The 23,612-nt window shown below is 47.9% G+C and overlaps 1 protein-coding gene across 6 annotated transcripts in view; it reads right to left on the reverse strand.

The window, feature by feature from the left end:
* The window catches only part of LOC137355668 (podocan-like), a 157,712-nt gene that overhangs the window by 9,438 nt on the left and 124,662 nt on the right, over positions 1-23,612 (reverse strand). For 3 of the 6 annotated variants that reach the window (XM_068021055.1, XM_068021054.1, XM_068021056.1), the window contains 7 exons: positions 19,181-19,295; positions 12,142-12,369; positions 8,814-8,907; positions 6,843-6,907; positions 3,399-3,508; positions 1,686-1,842; positions 446-561 (listed from right to left, as the gene is read on the reverse strand). In XM_068021055.1, the coding sequence (XP_067877156.1) occupies positions 446-561; positions 1,686-1,842; positions 3,399-3,508; positions 6,843-6,907; positions 8,814-8,907; positions 12,142-12,369 (770 nt within the window). In that variant the 5' untranslated portion in view covers positions 19,181-19,295. The remainder of the gene's footprint in view (positions 1-445; positions 562-1,685; positions 1,843-3,398; positions 3,509-6,842; positions 6,908-8,813; positions 8,908-12,141; positions 12,370-19,180; positions 19,296-23,612) is intronic. The other 3 variants (XM_068021058.1, XM_068021059.1, XM_068021060.1) reach the window with 3 other exon arrangements.

A 23,612-nucleotide genomic window follows, 5' to 3' on the forward strand; every position in this document is an offset into this window, starting at 1 on the left:
ACAAAGAACTCGTTATTGCAGGAAAAGGTTAACAGCAACCTTATAACCAGTGAAAAACCCAAAGTGCCACTCAGCCCCATAGATTTACACAATGATGGAGGTGCAGTCGGTCTCTTCCTCCCCCTCATGCCAATCCCTTTCCCTCCGATTCCTGTTCATTGTCACACATCCTTTATCCTCTTTGATGGAATCAGTGCCTTGAATATCACAGAAATCTTGAATTAGTTTGCTCCTGGGGGATATTTTACAACATCACTTGCTTATGGGCTGTTAGTAACTAGGATCCCAATAAACCTTCTTGCAGTAGGTGCAGCTTGTGGCTCCGGAGTTGAGACTTGTGGCTCCGGAGTTGAGGCAACTAACTGCCCATGGGATAGAGCTTGTTATATCTGTGGAGCCTTGGCATCTTCACTCTCTGAATGCTGCATTGCTTTACCTTGCTCACCTGAAGGTTTGTGAATTAATGCCCGCATTGGACAGACTGTTGGATTGCAGATAGAGTTCTCGAAGTTGCTCCAAATTACTGAAGGCGCTTTTGGGAATCTTTGAGATTCTGTTGTTCTGTATAAAGAAACACACACACACACAAAAATTCCAACTTTTGTGGACCTTTCTCTCATCCAATATATAAGCTTGGCATTAGCGAACCACTAGCAGCTGATGATGAATCCCCTCTCCTCCTTGGTGGTGTCCACCAGTTTGGACCTTGGCCCTTCACTTAACTTTCTCAATGGAAACATTTGTCCACTTTATGTGCAGCTGGAACTCGCTAAAACAGTTGAAGTGAATGGTATAGATGCATTTAGGGGAAGCTAGACGAGCATATGAGGGAGAAGGGAATAGAGGGTTACGGTGATAGATTCAGATGAGAAAAGATGGGAGAAGGCTCGAGTAGAGCATAAATGCTAGCATAGAAAGGTTGGGCCGAATGTTTCTGTGCTGTAAATCCTATGTATCTAGCAACCTGTACCAGCTGGGTCATTGCTCACTAATGAAGCTTAGTTCCTGCTGTGTCATTGAAAAATCCTAATAGCTAGGCTTCATGGGAAACAGACCATGCTCGTCCAAATGGTCTGTCTGTCTTTCTTTCTCTATTTCTCTTTCTCTTTCTCTCTTTCTTTCTCCATCCTCTCTCTTTCTCTCTCCATCCTCTCTCTCTCTCTCTCTCTCTCTCTCGCCCTCCCTCTCTCCTTTCTCTCCCTCCCTCTCTCCTTTCTCTCCCTCCCTCTCTCCTTTCTCTCCCTCTCTCTCTCTCTCTCCCTCTCTCTCTCTCTCTCCCTCTCTCTCTCTCTCTCTCCCTCTCTCTCTCTCTCTCCCTCCCTCTCTCTCTCTCTCTCTCTCTCTCTCTCTCTCTCTCTCTCTCTTTCTTCCTCTATCTCTCTGAAAGCCATGTCGCTATTGCAGAACCCTCTGTTACATCAGATGATTTCATCGTGATGAAAGTCAGAAAAGCTTTGCATTGGGTGGGAAGTGGTCTCTGAGGCTTTAGAAAGAGGAAATCCAAGAACCAAGAACAGAATTAATGGCCTTGGAATAAGGTCCAAGTTCAGACACAGATTAGTAACAAAATGTGCCTGGGGCACTTTCAGCTGCAGTGGGTTGGGGACATGTGGCGAAAGCAGATACACATGTGTGTTACACTGTGTGTGCGTGTGTGTGTAGTTAAATGACACTTTGGCACTTACCTGTAAATGCAGCTGTATGAGTAGAGGTGGTAGATTTTCTGGAACACGGGTTAGATTATTGTTGGATAGAATTAAAATATTGACCATGTCGGAGCCGCTGAACATGGCCTTAGGAAGGCCCGCGTTTGTCAGATTATTGTTGTGAAGATATATAGACCTGTTAAGAAATAGCATAGACCCATGGTTACCGTAAGTTGCTGTAGTGAAAAATAGTAGAAATGGGTTCAAGAGGCAGCTCGGTGTATTGCTAGAGGGTACTCCCTCAGTACTACACTGAAGTTTCATTCAACATTATATACCCAAGTCTGGAATTGGCTTGAAGCCACACTTCGGCTGAAACATGCTGAGGGTTTAAATAGTTTGTTAAATGTTTAGTAAACTATTTTCACCAGCACATCCACCCACCTCTGCCCTTAACTCATTCTTCCACAACTACTGAAACCCTCGCTCACACTTTCACCTTGAGGTCTGATTTCCCTAACTGTCTCTTCAGTTTCCTCCCGAGCTCCATCTCATGTAACTTACAACTCATTCAAAATGCTGCTACACTGTGCTCCACTCACCACCTCATTAACTGACCACTCCACGGTCTTGTCTCATGCTGTCCCTGCAACCTCCTCCAGTTCTCCATCCCAGCTCTTCCCACTTCAGGAAATCCTCCACAGCCCACTCCAGCATTGGTAACAGAACTGTCAGACATCACACCATTTTACTAGACTCCCTTCCTCAACACCCTCTGCCTTGCTACATCTCTCCCCATCGTCAGAAGTCTCTGCAAACCTACTTCTTCAGCCTTTCCTGTGGTCCCCTCTCCTAACCTTTCTCCATCCCTCTGGTAAGTGTATACTCCATCTGCATAGTTCATAAAATATTATAGGATGTTTTTACAATGTTATAGGTCCCGTACTAGTATAAGATGTTTTCCAAACAATTCAGTATTTCTCTTGCCCCTCTGCAGGATAGTCAGTTCTTCAATGTTTCCAAACCTTTTATATCCAGCACGTGCTGTATACAAGGTGCAAGTACTGTCCCAGTGTTATACAGACAACAGACTGGTTGAGGGCCACACTCACAGTCCTACAGGACCCAATACTAATAGGTGGAGCTGATATTGGAGGGGCCAGTTATCCAGCAGTAAGGATAGATAAAGCTGGTGTGTGAATGAATGAACCCTTTTAGCTCCCCAACCATGAGGACAGGTTGTATAGATTGGGCTGGTATCCCTTTGAGTATAGAGGATTAAGGTGCAATCTAATGTTTGAGATGTTTAAAGCATTTGGTAGGGTAGATGGAGAGAAGGTATTTCCTCTGGTGGGGGGAGTCCAGAACAAGGGGATAGAACTTTGAAATTAGAGCTAAGTCATTCAGGAGTGATGTTAGGAAGCACTCCTTCACACAAAGGGTAGTGGAAATCTGGGACACTCTTTCCCCCAAAAAGCTGCAGATCAATCGAAAATTTCAAAACCGAGATTGATAAATTTGTGTTAGGCAAGGGTACTAAGGGTTACGGAACCAAGGTGAGTAGGATGGAGTTGAAATCCAGATCACCCATGATCTAATTGAATGGTGGAACCGGCTTGAGGGGCTGAATGGCCTCCTCCTCCTATTCCTATGTCAATATCACCATCAGAAAATCACTTTAAATCCTTTAAGTGCTTCATTTATTCACCTTCGCCAGACAGCAGGTACAACCAGGGTCCAACAGGACTTTACCTGAGCTTCGGTTTGTGCCCAAAGGTGAGTGTGAAGACCTCCTTGAGATGGTTGCTAGCAAAGTCAGCAATTCGCAGGGTGTCAGGGAGTCGTCTGGGTGTTACAGTCAGCTGAATACAATAGCAGGAAGATCATAATTGAATCACCTTTCTCATTAGCACATAATATAAAATACATAAGAGGGTCTTTTCAGTCTGTCACCATATCCTGTCCTTAGTGTGGGTCCTGTGCAAACATTTTATTTCCTTCCTGCTGCTGTGTCATTCCTCTACTCTCTGTCATTTTTATCCCCCTTCAGCTTTGTCTCAAGGCACTGGGACATGTCCACAGGCAATACTTACTTCTAGTCTCTTCCCCACCTAGGCATTCAGCACAAGATTTCTTTCTCAGTTCATTCACAGGATGTGTGTGTCAGTGGGAAACCTAGTATTTATTACCATCCCTATACAACTCTTTTGAGGCCATTTCAGAGGGCAATTAAGAGTCAACCACATTGCTGTGGGTCTGGAGTCACATCGGCCAGACCAGATAGGTATGGCAGATTTCCTTCCCGAAAGGGCATTAGTAAGCCAGATGGGGGTTTTTTTACGACAGTTCAGTAGTTTCAGTACTATCCTAATTTTTAAATCCAGATTTATTTAATTCATTGAATTTAAATTCCCCAGCTTCTGCGATGGGATTTGAACTCGTGTCTCTGGAGCATTAGTCTAGGCCTCTGGGTTACTAGTCCAATAATGTAACCACTAAGCTACTGTACCCCTCAAGTGTGAGTGGTCATGAGTGAGTTATGACCATAAATTTGGGCAAGCCATTTCACAGTGGAGGACATCACTTCTTAACCTTGTCCTTAAGGAAATAAAGAAAGGATGAACTTGCATTTATATAGCACCTTTCGGCATCCTCAGGATGTCCGAAAGCATTACATAGCCAATAAAGTATTTTTAAAATGTCATTAGTCTTGTAATGTAAGGAAACATGGTAGGCAAGGTGCACACAGCAAGATCCCACAAACAGTAATTAAATAAATGAGCAGTTAATCAGTTTTGGTGATGCTGGTAAAGATAGAAATGTTGCCCAGGACCCATACTCTTCTTCGAATAGTGCTGTGGGATCTTTCACATCCACCTAAGCAGGCACACAGAGCCTCGGTTTAGTGTCTCATCTGAATTGTGGCACCTCTGACAGTGCAGCATGGGAGTGTCAGCCTAGATTATATGCTCAGGTCCTGGAGTGGGGTGTAAACCCGCAATCGCTGACCCAGAGGTGAGAATGTTAGCCATTGAACTACGGCTGGCACTTAACCTACCAGTCACACACTGCTCAACCGGGATCACCGGACAACAGTAAGGATGAGAACCCCAGCAGATTTCCCTCTTAGCCCAGGATCACAGTTGCTGTGCCTCTACTGAGCTTGCCAACTCAGATGGGCAATCCAAACTAGGACCTCCTGGTCTACATTTACACCACCACACAAGTGATGCCTTTATCCATTCAGGTGGGAAGGAACCTCTTCCTTTCTTAGATGAGAACCATTTGAAGCATTGTTTTACCCAGCTCCATCCACATGCATAAAGAAAGACTCGCTGACTGCCAGCTATTGATAATGATCAGTGTTACTTGAGATGCTATAGACATCTAGGGGTACAAATAGTCACTGCATCAACAATTTCTTCACTTTAGACTCCTCAAATCCAAACCTGGCTTCCTTGAAATTCAATTCAGAACCCCAGTTCCAGCCTCAGCATTTGAGGGTTTGTGAATTTCATTAATTAATTTAAAAAAAAGAAGCAAATGGAATATGACAAAGCAGCAAGGAGTGAAGTGGTATCTGGAGGTGGTGAAAGTAGCAGATTATCCTTACTCCTCAATTACTAATACCCCTAAATTTCTTCGCATTCATTTTGTTCATTTACTGTTGAATCTCAGCTGCAGCTAGTTCCAGTAAGAATAAAGCAGATGATGGCTTTTATCCAGTATGGGTGCTTACCATTAGACAGAAGATCCCAAGCTCAGTTTCCCTGTCTAGGCTGAGGCATTGGTTGAGGTGCTAGACTAGAGTTAGCCTTAGCACTGCTCAGTAGGAGGGGAGAAGTCAGACAGGGTTCCCGTCCCTCCTGATCACAATCCGATCACTTTTGGTGGAAGTGTGTGTTGATCTTGGGTGGGGACAGATATGGCAATGAATTGACTCCTCAATCAAAGAACCCACTGTCGCACTATATAACCTCACCAAACATATGGAAAGGTAACACAGGACATCAGTAGCTTTAGAACAGCGAGATTCAGCACCTGTCAGAGATGAGGGAAGTATGTGTAGCCCAGAGTGTCAGTACCTGTAGGAGAGGAGGGGGAAAATGTACCCCAGTGCCATCCGTCTTCAGGGGGGAAGGGACAGCATGAATGCTACAACCAGGTGAGAAATGTGTCTCGGGGTCTTTTGCTGTCTTTACCTGGTCTTAGTGTAACAGGGTTTAATTTTAAACACGCTGTGTTTTGAGCTCCCCTTTTTGTGAATCCTTGTTCACAGCTTTCCAATTATAAGACAAAGAAACCAATTCACACAGGCTTTCTCAGGTTTAAAGAAGAAAGATGAAATTTTATTAAAACTTAAACTCTAATACGGTTCACACCTATGGATATACAACGCGCCCACGCTAGCACGGACAGGCGATATACACATACAGATAGGAACAGAAAAGAGAAGGTGGAACAGTTTGAGGCAATATCTTCTTGTGGTGCTTCGAGTGATCCTGCTCTCCCCTCACCCCGCTGAACATAGCCAGCATTGGCAAACTGGGATGGTATTTTCGGGCCCATCCACCTCCGTTCCTGCCTCTGGCAAGGCCTGAAATGTCAGCCCTCTGGACCCAAATCCCGTTCCAGAGGCTTGAGCACAAAATCTAGGCTTCCGTTTCGGTGTGATATTGAGGGAGTGCTGTACTGTCAGAGGTGCTGTCCTTCATTGAGACAGTAAACAGAAGTGCTGTCTGCCCTCTCAGATGGATGCAAAAGGTCAGACAGCACCATTCCAAAGAAAAGCAGGGGAGTTTCCCTGGGTTTCCTGGCCAAAATTTAACCCCTCAAGCAACATCGCTAAAAATAAATGAATGATCTGGTCATTATCACATCGCTGTTTGTGGGAGCTTGCTGTGCGCAGATTGGCTGCTAGGTTCCCTACAACAGTGATTATGCTTCAAAAGTACTTCATTGTCTGTAACAAGCTTTGGGACATCACAAGCTGGCTCAGCTACAGTTTCGCAGGTTTCCTCAATCACGCACATTTTCGTTCTAACATACAATGGGGAAGTAGTGGAGTGGGTGGGTGTAAGGAATGCAAGAGAGTTAATGTTAAGGCCAGTCATCTCCCTCATGGCCCTGTCCTCTCCTTGGCTTCCTGTTCAGTTCACCTTGCTGTACTAATATGTGGAATGTCAGGATTCTCACCTTGTTATTTGCCAAGTACAGGTACTCCAGTTTCTTCAGAGACTTGAAGGCCTTATCGGGTACCCCTATAAAATATAAAAGCATAAGAAATAGGAGCAGGAGTGGGCCATGCAGCTGCTTGAGGCTGCTCAGTCATTCAATAGCTTCTAAATCAACTCCAATTTCCCACCTGATCCCATATCCCTTGATTCCCTTCGTGCTCAAAAATCTGTGGATCTCAGCCTTGAACATACTCATCAACTCAGCATCCACAGCTCCCGGGAGTACAGAATTCCAAAGGTTCACAACTCTCTGAGGGAAGAACTTTCTTGTCATCTCAGTCCTAAATGGTCATCCCCTTCATCCTGAGACTATGACCCCTAGACTCCCCAGCCAGGGGAAATGTCTTCCCAGCATCTATCCTGTCAAGCCTTTCAAGGATTTTTAACATTTCAATGAGATCACTTCTCATTCTTCTAAACTCCAGACAACATAGGTCTGTTCTGCTCAATCTCTCCTCATACAACATAGGAACATAGGAAATAGAAGCAGGAGTAGGCCATTCGGCCCCTCGAGCCTGCTCTGCCATCCAACTAGATCACGGCTGATCTTCTACCTCAACGCCATTTTCCCACACTATCCCCATATCCCTTGATATCTTTAATATCTAGAAATCTATCAATCTCTGTCTTGAACGTACTCAATGACTGTGTCTCCTCAGCCCTCTGGGGTAGAGAATTCCACAGATTCACCATCCTCGATTCCTTCTCATCTCAGTCCTCAATGGCCTACCCCTTATCCTGGTTCTGGATTCCTCCCCCCCCCCCCCCCCCCCTCCAGCCAGAGGAAACATCCTGTCCACATCAACCCTGTCGAGCCCCTGTAAGAATTTTGTATGCTTCAATGAGACCACCTCTCATTCTTCTAAACTGTTGAGAATACATGGCCAGCCTCCTCAATATCTCCTCATTGGACAATCCCGCCATCCCAGGAATTAGTCTGGTGAACCTTCATTGCACTCCCTCTATGGCAAGTATATCCTTCCTTAGGTAAGGAGCCCAAAACTGTGCACAAAACTCAGGTGCAGCCTCACCAAGGCTCTATACAATTGCAGCAAGACATCTTTACCCCTGTATTCAATTCCTCTTGCAATAAAGGCCAACATACCATTTGCCTTCTTAATTACTTGCTGCACCTGCATATTAGCTTTCAGTGACTTATGAAGAATAACGCCCAGGTTCCTTTGGACATCAACACTTCCCAATCTCTTACCATTTAAGAAATACTCTGAATTTCTGTTTTCCCTACAAAAGTGGATGACTTCTCATTTTTCCACATCATATTCCATCTGCCATTACTCACTTAGCCTGTCTAAATTCCCCTGAAGCCTCTTTTTATCCACCTCACAACACACATTCCCACCTAGTTTAATTTCATCAGCAAACTTGGAAATATCACATTTGATCCCCACATCCAAATCATTGATATAGATTGTGAACAGCTGGGGCCCAAGATCTGATCCTTGCAGTACCCCACTAGTCACAGACTGCTATCCTGAGAATGACCCATTTATTCCTACTCTCTGTTTTCTGTCTGTTAACCAACTCTCAATCTATGCCAGTATATTACCCCCAATCTCCTGTGTACTAATTTTGCTTATTAACCCCCAGTGCGGGACCTTATCAAAAGCCTTCTGAAAATCCAAATACATCACATCCACGTGGTCCCCCCCTTATCTATTCTGCTAGTTAACACTCTCATCCCAGGAATCAATCTAGTGACCCTTCTTTGCACCCACTGTAAGGCAAGTATATCCTTCCTTAGGTAAGGAGACCAAAACTGGACACACTGCAATAATAATTGTAATTAAACACACAATCTCACCTCATCACTGGTCTACATTCACCTCAACAGGGGTAGTTTCTTACAGACAACCGTCGGACAGGCAATAGGTGTCACAGGGAATGGCCCTTTCTCCCTTCAGTCCCCTACCTCTGGATAGGAGCTGGTTGTTGTGCAAGTTCAGCATCCTCAGTTTGGTCAGCCTGGACAAATGCTCACTCGGAATATCTTCCAACCGGTTGTTCTGCAAGGAAAACAATTCAGGATTTTGTTCACTCAGTGCGAACCCAGTCCAGTGGAAAAGCTTTTCATTTGACATTTTTATTTCCGTTAGCCAATTTTCTCCTGTTAGTTTTCTGGGAATTCGGTGAGGTGAAGCTAAGAGGTGCTTATATAATATATCTATATATATATATATACTCAGAAGTCCTCGAGGCAGCCAACATCCCCAGCTTATACACACTACTGAGTCAACGGCGCTTGAGATGGCTTGGCCGTGTGAGCCGCATGGAAGATGGCAGGATCCCCAAAGACACATTGTACAGCGAGCTCGCCACTGGTATCAGACCCACCGGCCGTCCATGTCTCCGCTTTAAAGACGTCTGCAAACGCGACATGAAGTCCTGTGACATTGATCACAAGTCGTGGGAGTCAGTTGCCAGCGTTCGCCAGAGCTGGCGGGCAGCCATAAAGGCGGGGCTAAAGTGTGGCGAGTCGAAGAGACTTAGCAGTTGGCAGGAAAAAAGACAGAGGCGCAAGGGGAGAGCCAACTGTGCAACAGCCCCGACAAACAAATTTCTCTGCAGCACCTGTGGAAGAGCCTGTCACTCTAGAATTGGCCTTTATAACCACTCCAGGCGCTGCTCCACACACCACTGACCACCTCCAGGCGCGTATCCATTGTCTCTCGAGATAAGGAGGCCAAAGAAGAAGATATATACACTATATAAAAGTATATATATATAAAAACAAATAGGGTTATATTAGGACTATAAGCTAAAGCATATAACTAAATTTAATAAATTAAACAAGGTTATTACCTAGATTAAAAACTATAATTGACAATTGAGTGATATTTCAAAACCTGAAAACCTAATTAGTTAAATATAACACAGTAGAGATGGCAGGGCAGGTCATGTGTTACAGCTGTAGCATGTGGGAGCTGGTGGATACCTGTGTGATCCACAGCAACCACATCTGCAGTAAGTGTCTGCAGCTCGAGGAACTTTGGCTCAGAGTTGATGAGCTGGAGTCGGAGCGTCGATGCATCACACTCCGGTGCATCACGGAGGGAGAAAATTACCTGGACACTTTGTTCCAGGAGTCAATCACACCCCTTAGGTTAAGTACTTCAGAACAAGAACTGTTGGGGCTTGTGAGGAACCAGTGCAGGAAATTCCTGACCAACTGCTTTTTTCCAAAAAAAATAATTTGGACACAGTGACATATTCTGAAAAATTTTCTGCTCTGCAGTTTTTCACTGACTTTCCGAAATAGATATTAATATGGAAAGTGTCTGCAAGCCTCGCTTTGTTTCCAAGTTCGTGATGCAGTGACTTGAATCCTGTTGGAATAAACAGTGTCCCGCCATTGCGCCACCACAAAAAGTAGTCCAAACCTTACAACTCTTCCCTCTCTTAGAAAGTAACATTTGCACACACTATTTCATAGACAGAGCCTCTTTATGTGCAGTGGCAGGCCTGAAGCAGAGTTTCTGAGCGTGCAGTATGTTATGGCAGCTTTAGGAAGCTCCACAGTCCAGTGAATAGCACACTAAAATAAAAGCAAAATACTGCGGATGCTGGAAATCTGAAATAAAAACAAGAAATGCTGGAAATACTCAGCAGGTCTGGCAGCATCTGTGGAGAGAGAAGCAGAGTTAACGTTTCAGGTCAATGACCCTTCTTCAGAACTAGCAAATATTAGAAATGTAAAAGGTTGTAAGCAAGTAAAGCGGGGGTGGGGCAAGAGATAACAAAGGAAAAGGTGTAAATAGGACAAGGTCACAAAATAGCTGACCAGAAGGTCGTGGAGCAAAGGCAAACAATATGTTAATGGTGTGTTGAAAGACAAAGCATTAGTACAGATAGGGTGTTAATGGACTGAAAGTTGAACAGCCGCAAGTACAAACATGAAAAAAAACAGTGGGTAAGCAAACTGAACAAACTGAGATGAAATAAAATAGAACACCTCCGCTCAGTCCGCCAGCATGACACCGAGCTTCCAGTTGCTTGCCATTTCAACACTCCCCCCTGCTCTCATGCTCACATCTCTGTCCTGGGATTGCTGCAGTGTTCCAGTGAACATCAACGCAAGCTCAAGGAACAGCATCTCATTTACCCATTAGGCACACTACAGCCTGCCGGACTGAACATTGAGTTCAATAATTTCAGAGCATGACGGGGCCCCCCATTTTACTTTTATTTTCAGTTATTTTTTTTCCTTTTCCTTTTTTATATATGTCTATATATATTTGTGTGTTTATTTTATTTTATTTCATCTCAGTTTGTTCAATTTGCTTACCCACTGTTTTTTTTCATGTTTGTACTTGCGGCTGTTCAACTTCAGTCCATTAACACCCTATCTGTACTAATGCTTTGTCTTTCAAAATACTGCTGAGTATTTCCAGCATTTCTTGTTTTTATTCCAGTTACTAGGACCCCGTCTTCACTTTCTCTTATCTCTGGCTCCACCCTATTGGGGGAATAAACATGGCCCCAAGTGTCTGTTTAAATTCTGGCTGTTTTGGCAAATGGAAATTTCAGACTGTACAGTAGGGGATGATCTTTGGAGATTGATGTTACGCCCAATGAGGGGACAGTAGAGGGAGTTTTAATTTGTTTCTAACCCATGCTGTATCTGCTCTGGGAGTGTTTGATGGCACAGTGTAGAGGGAGTTTTAATCTGTATCTAACCTGCTTTTTTTCCCCTGGGAGTGTTTGATGGGACAGTGTAAAGGGAGCTTTACTTTGTATCTAACCTGTGCTGTACCTGTCCTGGGAGTGTTTGATGGGACATTGAACACCTGAAATAGAAAGTAATAGCCCTCATGTGACAATCGCAGCATGGTCTGGATCCGATCACTGCCCCATGTTCTCTTTGCTTACAGACACAGAATTGGATGTTAAATGCTCCAAACTCTACCGTTGTCCTCTGTTCAACATTACCCGAGCACTGGGATCTCCCTCTCTAAATAAATCTACTTGAATTATTATCTCCATCATCCTCCCCAACAATGCAGCAGTGAGGAAAGACACAGTTCAATGTGTTTTTGTGCTAAATTAACTGCTCGTAGTCAGGGCAGTGCTGCAACAGGGCTTAGCCACCCCCAACCACCACCACACCCCCCAACCCCTCCATGGTTAGGGAGCCAATTATCATCCAGGGTTCCTGCTCCTGACCCTTCTGGAGAAGGTGAGAGACCTGGCTAAAGGCTTGCTGAAGGTTTTGGTGGTTGAACCTGAGGCGGGTTCGGTACCTGCAGGGCTAAGTGCTGGGTATTTGCCGACATATTACTTGGGAATGAGCTGAGATCCACACCGCTGCAGTCCACTGTCGCCTCTGAGGTGCAGACGCATCTGAATGGACAGCTGGCCAAGCTGTGTCCTGGGGATATCGAGAGCTCTTCCTCATTGTCGCTAAACGCAGGGGAAGTGGAGAGGATGGTCACCAGACAGACGATCAGCAGGGACTCCCATTTTACCATCTAGAGGAGGGAGAAGATAGATGCACTTGAGACTGCTAGAGTCAATTGCAGGAGGGCGAGTTATCTTAATGCCCCACTGCCCATTGTTTCAACGTCTGGAAGCCTAATCTAGATCCTACTAAACTCCAAATACAATTTCCTACATGCTTTCTTCTCCCTTTCTCCTACAACAATATCAACTTGTAATTCTATAGTGCATTTAATGTAGTAAAACATCCCAAGGTGCTTCACAGGAGCATTATCAACAAAATTTGACACCGAGACATATAAGGAGATATTAGAAAGATGACCGAAAGCTTGGTCAAAGCGGTAGGTTTTAACAAGCATCTGAAAGGAGGAAAGAGAGAGACGGAGAGGTTTAGAGAGGGAATTCCAGAGCTTAGAGGCAGGAAGCTGAAGGCAATGGTGAAGAGATTAAAAATACAAGAGACCAGAATTGGAGGAGCACAGATATCTTGGGGGATTGTGAGGCTGGAGGAGATTACAGAGATAGGGAGAGGTGAGGCCATGGAGGGATTTGAAAACAAGGATGAGAATTTGAAATTGAAGCTTTGCTGGATTAGAAGCCAATGTTGGTCAGTGAGCACAGGTGATGGATAAACGGGATTTAGCATGAGCTAAGAATTTTGGATGAGCTGAACTTTAGAAAGAGTCTTCTCACTTTGTGCAAATATATATCAATCACATAGTTTCCCACTCTAATGCATCCTTTTCCAAGAGGCCACCATGCTTAAGTCTTTTGTCCCTCCTTTAATCTTTCAAATGTCAAGCTATGGCCCTTTATCTCTTTTCCTCCCTCTTTGTCGCCTTCCCTTTCTCTCTGTTTGTCCCTCTTGTTCTGTATCTCTGTATTTCTCTCTCTCTCCATCTGTCTTTCGCTGTGACTCCAGCTCTCTTTCTTTATCTCACTGTCTCAGTCTCTGCTTTACTGAATAATAGATCAGTGTGGTAATGTCAGGAATGATTATGGTAAAGGTGATTAGGCAGTTGGGTTACAAGATATTGGCATCTGATTCCCAATATTCCCAACTGTGTTGGTCCTGACCTCCCTTCAGCAATGGTGGATGTTTTCATTCTGAGTCTATCTAAGCAGAGAAATGTTTGGATCTATTGCAACTCATCCCAGAATGCACTGTGCAGCAATGCATTCTGGGACAGACGATCTGGAAGCTTCCAGTTACACTGCAGCCAAACCCTCACTGAGATCTGGTGTGAGTTATACTGCACGATCACCATCTCTGTCCATCCCACAATTACAACGGAACCAGGCTTTGTAACGTCACACCGGGTGAATTCCACACAAAGGCCCTGGTTTGAACTTCCTCTGCGTGGTGGAACTGGACGAGGGGTTGGGAAGGGCAGTTAAAGTGAGGGCAGTCTCTTACCCCAATTCTCCAGGAATCTCCAGGAATTGAAGATTAATCTCCAGGACACCGCTGTGAGCCACACCCAAAAGAAAAATCATTTTCTTTGAACACTTCTGTTTATTAATTATAAAAATATTGGAGATTAGGGAGAAACGGCAGTTTGACTGACGGGGGAGGCGGTGGCATAGTGGTATTGTCACTGGACTGGTACCCCAGAGGCCCAGGCTAATGCTCTGGGGACATGGGTTCGAATCCCACCACGGCAGATGGTGAAATTTGAATTCAATTAATAAATCTGGAATTAAAAAGCTAGTCTAGTGTGACCATGAAACCATTGTTGATTGTTGTAAAAACCCATCTGGTTCACGAATGTCCTTTAGGGAAGGAAATCTGCCGTCCTTACCTGGTCTGGCCTACTTGTGACTCCAGATCCACAGCAATGTGGTTGACTCTTAAAACGCCCTCTGAAATGGCCACTCAGTTCAAGGGCAATTAAGGATGGGCAATAAATGTTGGCCTAGCCAGCGACGCCCACATCCCATGAACGAATAAAAAAAAGTCAAATCATCCAATTGGATAATCAAGAGTCTGGGCGCTTTCCAAGGCAGGACGGCGTGAGGATTGACATGTTGGGCGACCAATGGTGAGAGTGTGTGGGACCGGGGCAACTGGACAGCAGAGGTCATGGGATGAAACCTTCAGGACTACATTCAACCAAAGTTGGCAACCCTACTCCCACCGTGATCGTAACCTGCTCTTTCTGAGCCAGTGAGTAGGATACTATTGGGGTCAGGCTTTTAGATATGCAGCTCGGGTCCCGATGTGCTATTTCAGTCAGAGGGCTAAGCGGGGGAGGGGGAGCAATGTTGAGCCTTGCCCCTCGCCAGATCTGCTGGGAGCTGGATCGGAGACCAGAGGAGGCCCAACGAGGATGTTATTTTAGAATGTCTTCTGGGCCGAGAGGAGCAGGATTACTCCCGCCAGGCTTCACAAGGAAACCTTGGGCCTGTCTCAGGCAGGGGCTCCATCTCGCCCGCAACTCACCACTTGTCTGACTGCTGTGGCCATACCACAGGTCCCTGGCTTCGGCCTCCTGCTCCCACTGGGAAGTGCATCTGGGGGGGGGGGGCGGCGGGAGTCTGATAATATTTATGGAAATGCGGCCCAGCTGTTAAAATAGGGCCGGGCTACAATGTCTCTGCTGTTTCAGTGCTTCCCAACACCACTTAGAGCCTCGTGCACTCCTACTCCCCCCCATCACCACCCCCTTAAAGTCAGGGCCAGAGTGTCTGCTCCCAGACTGACTCTATGCTGCAGTCTAAAGGCATAAAGCACAGTTAACACTGAGAGAATGACAGGAGTTGAGCTGGAAGCAAAAAGCTGCAGATACTGGAAATCTGAAATAAAAACAGAAAATTGCCGGAAACACTCAGCAGGTTCAAGTAGTTTCTGTGGAGTGGGGGGGATGGGGGAGGGAATGTAGGGTTTACATTCCACATCAATGACCTTCAGTCAGGATCAAAGAGTTGCATCTGTTTAGGAATATTTTGCATTTTGTTCTGCAACAGCTCCCTGTTGGAGCTGTGGGCTGTCTGGTGTATTTGGGATAATGATGGTTCAGCACACTTCCTTTTTTGGGTAATAAATAGTCGCTCGTTTGCTTGTTGTCTTGTGCGAACAAGGAGAATAGAGAACAGATATAGTCCAGGGCAGACAGCATCTCCTGTGACAAGAGTCCACAACCAGCTCATCAGTCATCTAGAGGACTGCCTTCAGTCTGGGAACTGCAACTGAGGAAGGATATATTTGTCTTAGAAGGGGTGTAGTGTAGATTCACCAGAATGATACCAAAAGGGGTTAAATTCTGATGACGGGTTGCATAGACTCGGCTTGTATCTCGAGGATTGAAGATTAAGTTGTGATTCAACTGAGGTCTTTAAGATGGTTAAAGGATTTCTCTGGTCAAGGGGGAATAACCTTAAAATTAGAGCCAGGCTGTTCAGGGGTGATGTCAGGAAGCACTTCTTCACACAAAATGTAGTGGAAATCTGGAACTCTCTCCCAAAAAAAAGGCTGTGAAGCTGAGGGTCAATTGAAAATGTGAAAACTTCGATAGATTTTCTTCTGGCAAACGTATTAAGGGTTATGGAACCAAGGCAGGTAAATAGGATTAAGATACTGATCAGCCATGATTTAATCGAATGGCGGAACAGGCCTGAAGGGCAGAATGGCCTCCTCCTGTCCCTATGTTTCACGCAGATACCTCAAGTTGACACAGTGGCAAAGGACACTGCAGTCTCCTGGGTTTTTCACCCATTAGGCTGGGGCTCGTTCCTGCCAGGTTGTATTTTGTGAGTTATCCTTGCAATAGACAGGAAGCAGACCAGACTTAACATATCCTACTTTGGTTAGGAAGGCATCTTATGTATCCGAACATGCACAGCATGATCCCACAGACAGCGATCAGATGAAAGACCAGATAATCTGATTTTTTTTTTGGTGGCATTTGTTGGGTCAGGAACATTGGTCAAGACATCGGGGGAATTCCCTGGACCGTTTCAAGCATTACTGGGGAATCTTTAACATCCGCCTGAGGTTTATTGTCTCACTCGATAAACAGCGCCTCCTAAAGTGCAGCACTTCATCAGCAATGCTCCTCTGACAGTGCAGCACTTCATCAGTACTGCCTCTCTGACAGTGCAGCACTCCCTCAGTATTGCCTCTCTGACAGTGCAGCACTCCCTCAGTATTACCTCTCTGACAGTGCAGCACTTCATCAGTACTGCCTCTCTGACAGTGCAGCACTCCCTCAGTACTGACCCTCTGACAGTGCAGCACTCCCTCAGTATTACCTCTCTGACAGTGCAGCACTCCCTCAGTATTGCCTCTCTGACAGTGCAGCACTCCCTCAGTATTACCTCTCTGACAGTGCAGCACTTCATCAGTACTGCCTCTCTGACAGTGCAGCACTCCCTCAGTATTGCCTCTCTGACAGTGCAGCACTCCCTCAGTATTACCTCTCTGACAGTGCAGCACTTCATCAGTACTGCCTCTCTGACAGTGCAGCACTCCCTCAGTACTGACCCTCTGACAGTGCAGCACTCCCTCAGTATTACCTCTCTGACAGTGCAGCACTCCCTCAGTATTGCCTCTCTGACAGTGCAGCACTCCCTCAGTACTGACCCTCTGACAGTGCAGCACTCCCTCAGTACTGCCTCTCTGACAGTGCAGCACTCCCTCAGTACTGCCTCTCTGACAGTGCAGCACTCCCTCAGTACTGCCTCTCTGACAGTGTAGCACTCCCTCAGTACTGCCTCTCTGACAGTGCAGCACTCCCTCAGTACTGACCCTCTGACAGTGCAGCACTCCCTCAGTACTGACCCTCTGACAGTGCAGCACTCCCTCAGTATTGCCTCTCTGACAGTGCAGCACTTCATCAGTACTGCCTCTCTGACAGGGCTGCTCTTCATCAGTACTGCCTCTCTGACAGTGCAGCACTCCCTCAGTACTGACCCTCTGACAGTGCAGCACTCCCTCAGTATTGCCTCTCTGACAGTGCAGCACTTCATCAGTACTGCCTCTCTGACAGTGCAGCACTCCCTCAGTACTGCCTCTCTGACAGAGCAGCACTCCCTCAGTACTGCCTCTCTGACAGTGCAGCACTCTCTCAGTACTGACCCTCTGACAGTGCAGCATTCCCTCAGTATTGCCTCTCTGACAGTGCAGCACTCCCTCAGTATTGCCTCTCTGACAGTGCAGCACTCCCTCAGTACTGTTTCTCCGACAGTGCAGCACTTCATCAGTATTGCCTCTCTGACAGTGCAGCACTCCCTCTCTGACAGTGCAGCACTCCCTCAGTACTGACCCTCTGACAGTGCAGCACTCCCTCAGTACTGCCTCTCTGACAGTGCAGCACTCCCTCAGTATTGCCTCTCTGACAGTGCAGCACTCCCTCAGTACTGTTTCTCCGACAGTGCAGCACTTCATCAGTATTGCCTCTCTGACAGTGCAGCACTCCCTCTCTGACAGTGCAGCACTCCCTCAGTACTGACCCTCTGACAGTGCAGCACTCCCTCAGTACTGCCTCTCTGACAGTGCAGCACTCCCTCAGTATTGCCTCTCTGACAGTGCAGCACTCCCTCAGTACTGCCTCTCTGACAGTGCAGCACTTCATCAGTATTGCCTCTCTGACAGTGCAGCACTCCCTCAGTACTGACCCTCTGACAGTGCAGCACTCCCTCAGTATTGACCCTCTGACAGTGCAGCATTTCATCAGTATTGCCTCTCTGACAGTGCAGCATTCCCTCTCTGACAGTGCAGCACTCCCTCAGTACTGACCCTCTGACAGTGCAGCACTCCCTCAGTACTGCCTCTCTGACAGTGCAGCACTCCCTCAGTACTGACCCTCTGACAGTGCAGCACTCCCTCAGTACTGCCTCTCTGACAGTGCAGCACTCCCTCAGTATTGCCTCTCTGACAGTGCAGCACTCCCTCAGTACTGCCTCTCTGACAGTGCAGCACTCCCTCAGTACTGCCTCTCTGACAGTGCAGCACTCCCTCAGTACTGCCTCTCTGACAGTGCAGCACTCCCTCAGTACTGCCTCTCTGACAGTGCAGCACTCCCTCAGTACTGTCTCTCTGACAGTGCAGCACTCCCTCAGTACTGCCTCTCTGACAGTGCAGCACTCCCTCAGTACTGTCTCTCTGACAGTGCAGCACTCCCTCAGTACTGCCTCTCTGACAGTGCAGCACTCCCTCAGTACTGCCTCTCTGACAGTGCAGCACTCCCTCAGTACTGTCTCTCTGACAGTAACTACACTTAATAACATACTTAATTGGCTCCAAAACACTTTGGGACATCCTGAAATTATGTAAGACGCTATATAAATACAAGTCTTCCTTTCATGTGCCGTCTGCATACCACCCTGGAATGAGAGTCGGAATCAGTTCTGCGTTGAGCAGGAGGCTGCAAATATTTCCTCGCAGGGGAGAAGGAAAACTACAGGGGCAGAGTTTTGTTCGGCTAGTAGCTGGCAGCTGGTTATAGGGACATCGGCTGCAAGCTTTGAGCAGAGCTGTGGGACAGGTGGGTCAAGAAAGGGGGAAGGAGAAGAGGCTTTAGAGGAAAGAGGGAACACAGACACCAAAAGAAAATACAGCCTCCCGACACCGCCCAGGAATAGGGCCATGAAATGAATGAGGGAATAATCTGCTCCTCAATCTCCTCCCTTTAAATACAGGAGCACTTGCCTTCTCACGGACCCTGTCCTGCAGCCTCCTTTGCGATTGCCACTGGCAAACCACATTATTTTGCATTTATATAATGTCAATTTTTAACAACATGAAACGTCCAGAAAGGAACCACAGCTGGGGAAAGATTACCTCTGCTCTCACTAAACCGAAGTTTGCAAGTGCAAAGAGAGGAAAACAATATCATTTCTTACCTTAGGGAGGTTTTCAGAGCCCAGAGACAGGAGTCTTATTAAAACTGTAGCTCTCGGGAACTGCGGCTCCCTGCGATTGGATTGCCAGTTCACTCTCTCTTGTGGTTAACGAGTGCTTTACAAAAACCAACAGACAAAGGGTCATCAAAGTGTTTTACTAAGGCACATTCCCTGCTGCTCTCCACTTGCTTTTCCTAAAATGGATTTCTGAGATTACAAAGATCCAGTATTGTTCATTTGCCAGAATATTCAGTCAGTTTCGCTGTGAGTATGTCACACACACATACTCACATGCACACAATCACACATTTATTCACACACACACACTCTCACATACACTCACACTCACCCACTCATACAATCACACTCATTCACACTCATAATCATACACTCATTCACAAACACACACGCACACTAACACACTCACACACAAGGATGGACACACATGCTTACACACACTCACTCAATCACACTCACCCATACACACTCTCACAATCATACACAAACACATACATACAACACATGCACACCCACACGCATATTCATTCTCACATTCACCCAAACCCACTGTCACCCACTCACACATACTCAAACAGATTACACACAAATGTACACAGACTCACAAACATACTCCAACACACTCATGCACACACATTCTGAAGGATGCACACACTCACTTACACACACTCACACAGACACACACTCACATGCCCTCATACACACTGAAATACACACTAGCTCACACACACACGCACTCAGAAATACACACATACATGCATAAACAACACACACTAATTCACACTCACACACACTAATTAATACTCACACACGCACACAACCAAAGCTGTGTTGTTTAATCTTGAATACTTTAGCTGGAAGATAGAGAAGATGAGAGTGAGAAAGGGTAATAAAGGAGACCTATACAATCATGAAAATAGGGTCAGAATGAGACCGACAGAAGAAAACACAGCAAAGGAGAGCAGAGAGAAGGAAATTAAGAACATTATAAAACAAGAGGGAGGACAGAAAGGGGGATAAAGAGCTGCAAGAGGGAGAAGGGACAGGAGAAACAGGGAGAGAGAAAAGGAGACATAGAGACTTTGAGATAGAGCAGGCGTAGTACCATGGCGACTATATGCTGCATTGTCCTCTCCCGAAAGCAAGCTGCTTTGCTTTACACCAAGTATTCAGTGCCCAGATACCCGGGGGAGTGACCAGATACCTGGGGGTGAGTTGCTGCTCTCCGTACCCAGATACCCGGGGGTGAGTTGCTGCTCTCCGTACCCAGATACCCGGGGGTGAGCTACTGCTCTCCGTACCCAGATACCCAGGGGTGAGCTACTGCTCTCCGTACCCAGATACCCGGGGGTGAGCTACTGCTCTCCGTACCCAGATACCTGGGGGTGAGTTGCTGCTCTCCGTACCCAGATACCCGGGGGTGAGTTGCTGCTCTCCGTACCCAGATACCCGGGGGTGTGTTGCTGCTCTCCGTACCCAGATACCCGGGGGTGAGCTACTGCTCTCCGTACCCAGATACCCGGGGGTGAGCTACTGCTCTCCGTACCCAGATACCCAGGGGTGAGTTGCTGCTCTCCGTACCCAGATACCCGGGGGTGAGTTGCTGCTCTTCATACCCAGATACCCGGGGGTGAGTTGCTGCTCTCCGTCCCCAGATACCCGGGGGTGAGTTGCTGCTCTCCGTACCCAGATACCCGGGGGTGAGTTGCTGCTCTCCGTACCCAGATACCCGGGGGTGAGTTGCTGCTCTCCGTACCCAGATACCCGGGGGTGAGTTGCTGCTCTCCGTACCCAGATACCCGGGGGTGTGTTGCTGCTCTCCGTCCCCAGATACCCGGGGGTGAGCTACTGCTCTCCGTACCCAGATACCTGGGGGTGAGTTGCTGCTCTCCGTACCCAGATACCCGGGGGAGTGCCCAGATACCCGGGGGTGAGTTGCTGCTCTCCGTACCCAGATACCCGGGGGAGTGCACAGATATCTGGGGATGAGCTGCTGCTCTCCGTACCCAGATACCCGGGGGTGAGCTACTGCTCTCCGTACCCAGATACCCGGGGGTGAGTTGCTGCTCTCCGTACCCAGATACCCGGGGGTGAGTTGCTGCTCTCCGTACCCAGGTACCCGGGGGTGAGCTACTGCTCTCCATACCCAGGTACCCGGGGGTGAGTTGCTGCTCTCCGTACCCAGATACCCAGGGGTGAGTTGCTGCTCTCCGTGCCCAGATACCCGGGGGTGAGTTGCTGCTCTCCGTACCCAGATACCCGGGGGTGAGCTACTGCTCTCCGTACCCAGATACCCGGGGGTGAGCTGCTGCTCTCCGTGCCCAGATACCCGGAGGTGAGTTGCTGCTCTCCGTACCCAGATACCCGGGGGTGAGATACTGCTCTCCGTACCCAGATACCCAGGGGTGAGTTGCTGCTCTCCATACCCAGATACCCGGGGGTGAGTTGCTGCTCTCCATACCCAGATACCCGGGGGTGAGCTGCTGCTCTCCGTACCCAGATACCCGCGGGTGAGTTGCTGCTCTCCGTACCCAGATACCCAGGGGTGAGTTGCTGCTCTCCATACCCAGATACCCGCGGGTGAGTTGCTGCTCTCCGTACCCAGATACCCGGGGGTGAGTTGCTGCTCTCCATACCCAGGTACCCAGGGGTGAGTTGCTGCTCTCCGTACCCAGATACCCGGGGGTGAGTTGCTTCTCTCCATACCCACATACCCGGGGGTGAGTTGCTGCTCGCCATACCCACATACCCGGGTGTGAGTTGCTGCTCTCCGTACCCAGATACCCGGGGGTGAGCTACTGCTCTCCGTACCCAGATACCCAGGGGTGAGTTGCTGCTCTCCGTACCCAGATACCCGGGGGTGAGTTGCTGCTCTCCGTACCCAGATACCCGGGGGTGAGTTGCTGCTCTCCATACCCAGGTACCCAGGGGTGAGTTGCTGCTCTCCGTACCCAGATACCCGGGGGTGAGTTGCTTCTCTCCATACCCACATACCCGGGGGTGAGTTGCTGCTCGCCATACCCACATACCCGGGTGTGAGTTGCTGCTCTCCGTACCCAGATACCCGGGGGTGAGCTACTGCTCTCCGTACCCAGATACCCAGGGGTGAGTTGCTGCTCTCCGTACCCAGATACCCTGGGGTGAGTTGCTGCTCTCCGTACCCAGATACCCGGGGGTGAGTTGCTGCTCTCCGTACCCACATACCCGGGGGTGAGTTGCTGCTCTCCATACCCACATACCCGGGGGTGAGTTGCTGCTCGCCATACCCACATACCCGGGTGTGAGTTGCTGCTCTCCGTACCCAGATACCCGGGGGTGAGTTGCTGCTCTCCGTACCCAGATACCCGGGGGTGAGCTACTGCTCTCCGTACCCAGATACCCAGGGGTGAGTTGCTGCTCTCCGTACCCAGATACCCGGGGGTGAGTTGCTGCTCTCCGTACCCAGATACCCGGGTGTGAGTTGCTGCTCTCCGTACCCAGATACCCGGGTGTGAGTTGCTGCTCTCCGTACCCAGATACCCGGGGGTGAGTTGCTGCTCTTCATGCCCAGATACCCGGGGGTGAGTTGCTGCTCTCCGTACCCAGATACCCGGGGGTGAGTTGTTGCTCTCCGTACCCAGATACCTGGGGGTGAGTTGCTGCTCTCCGTACCCAGATACCCGGGGGTGAGTTGTTGCTCTCCGTACCCAGATACCCGGGGGTGAGTTGTTGCTCTCCGTACCCAGATACCTGGGGGTGAGTTGCTGCTCTCCGTACCCAGATACCTGGGGGTGAGTTGTTGCTCTCCGTACCCAGATACCTGGGGGTGAGTTGTTGCTCTCCGTACCCAGATACCCGGGGGTGAGTTGCTGCTCTCCGTACCCACATACCTGGGGGTGAGTTGCTGCTCTCCGTACCCAGATACCTGGGGGTGAGTTGCTGGACTCATGCTCCTTTACCTTGTGGTACAGGTGATGCCATGTTAGCGACCCCTTCGTGTGTCACACTCTCTCGGATCCTTGTGTAGTGCTGTTTCTTTACCCTGTTTCACGCTGTAATAGGTCCTCTCTCAAACACAAGATTTGCCCAGATGGAAGAATCCATCTTCCAGAATACTCTGGCGGAAGCTGGCCTGTGTGTCAGGTCTCATGTTGGGTGCCGCAAGTTAAATGAGCACATTCACCACCCCCCCGGGACTGAGGTCTGCTGCAACTTGCAGAAGTTCTCATTTAAACGCAGACCCTGAGCCGAGGAGCAGGAAACAGCCTGTCGGTGCGAGCTGAGTGAGGGGTAGGAAGGGCCTGAGAGTGAGTGGCCAGAACATACTCCAGCACTGCTGACCAAGGGAGACAAACATTGCAATAATATAGCCCAGTATTCTACCTCCATTAAGGGTTAGATACAGAGTAAAGCTCCCTCTATATTGTCCCATCAA

Source organism: Heterodontus francisci, chromosome 43, assembly GCF_036365525.1.
Source record: "Heterodontus francisci isolate sHetFra1 chromosome 43, sHetFra1.hap1, whole genome shotgun sequence".
In the NCBI taxonomy this organism is placed as follows: domain Eukaryota; kingdom Metazoa; phylum Chordata; class Chondrichthyes; order Heterodontiformes; family Heterodontidae; genus Heterodontus; species Heterodontus francisci.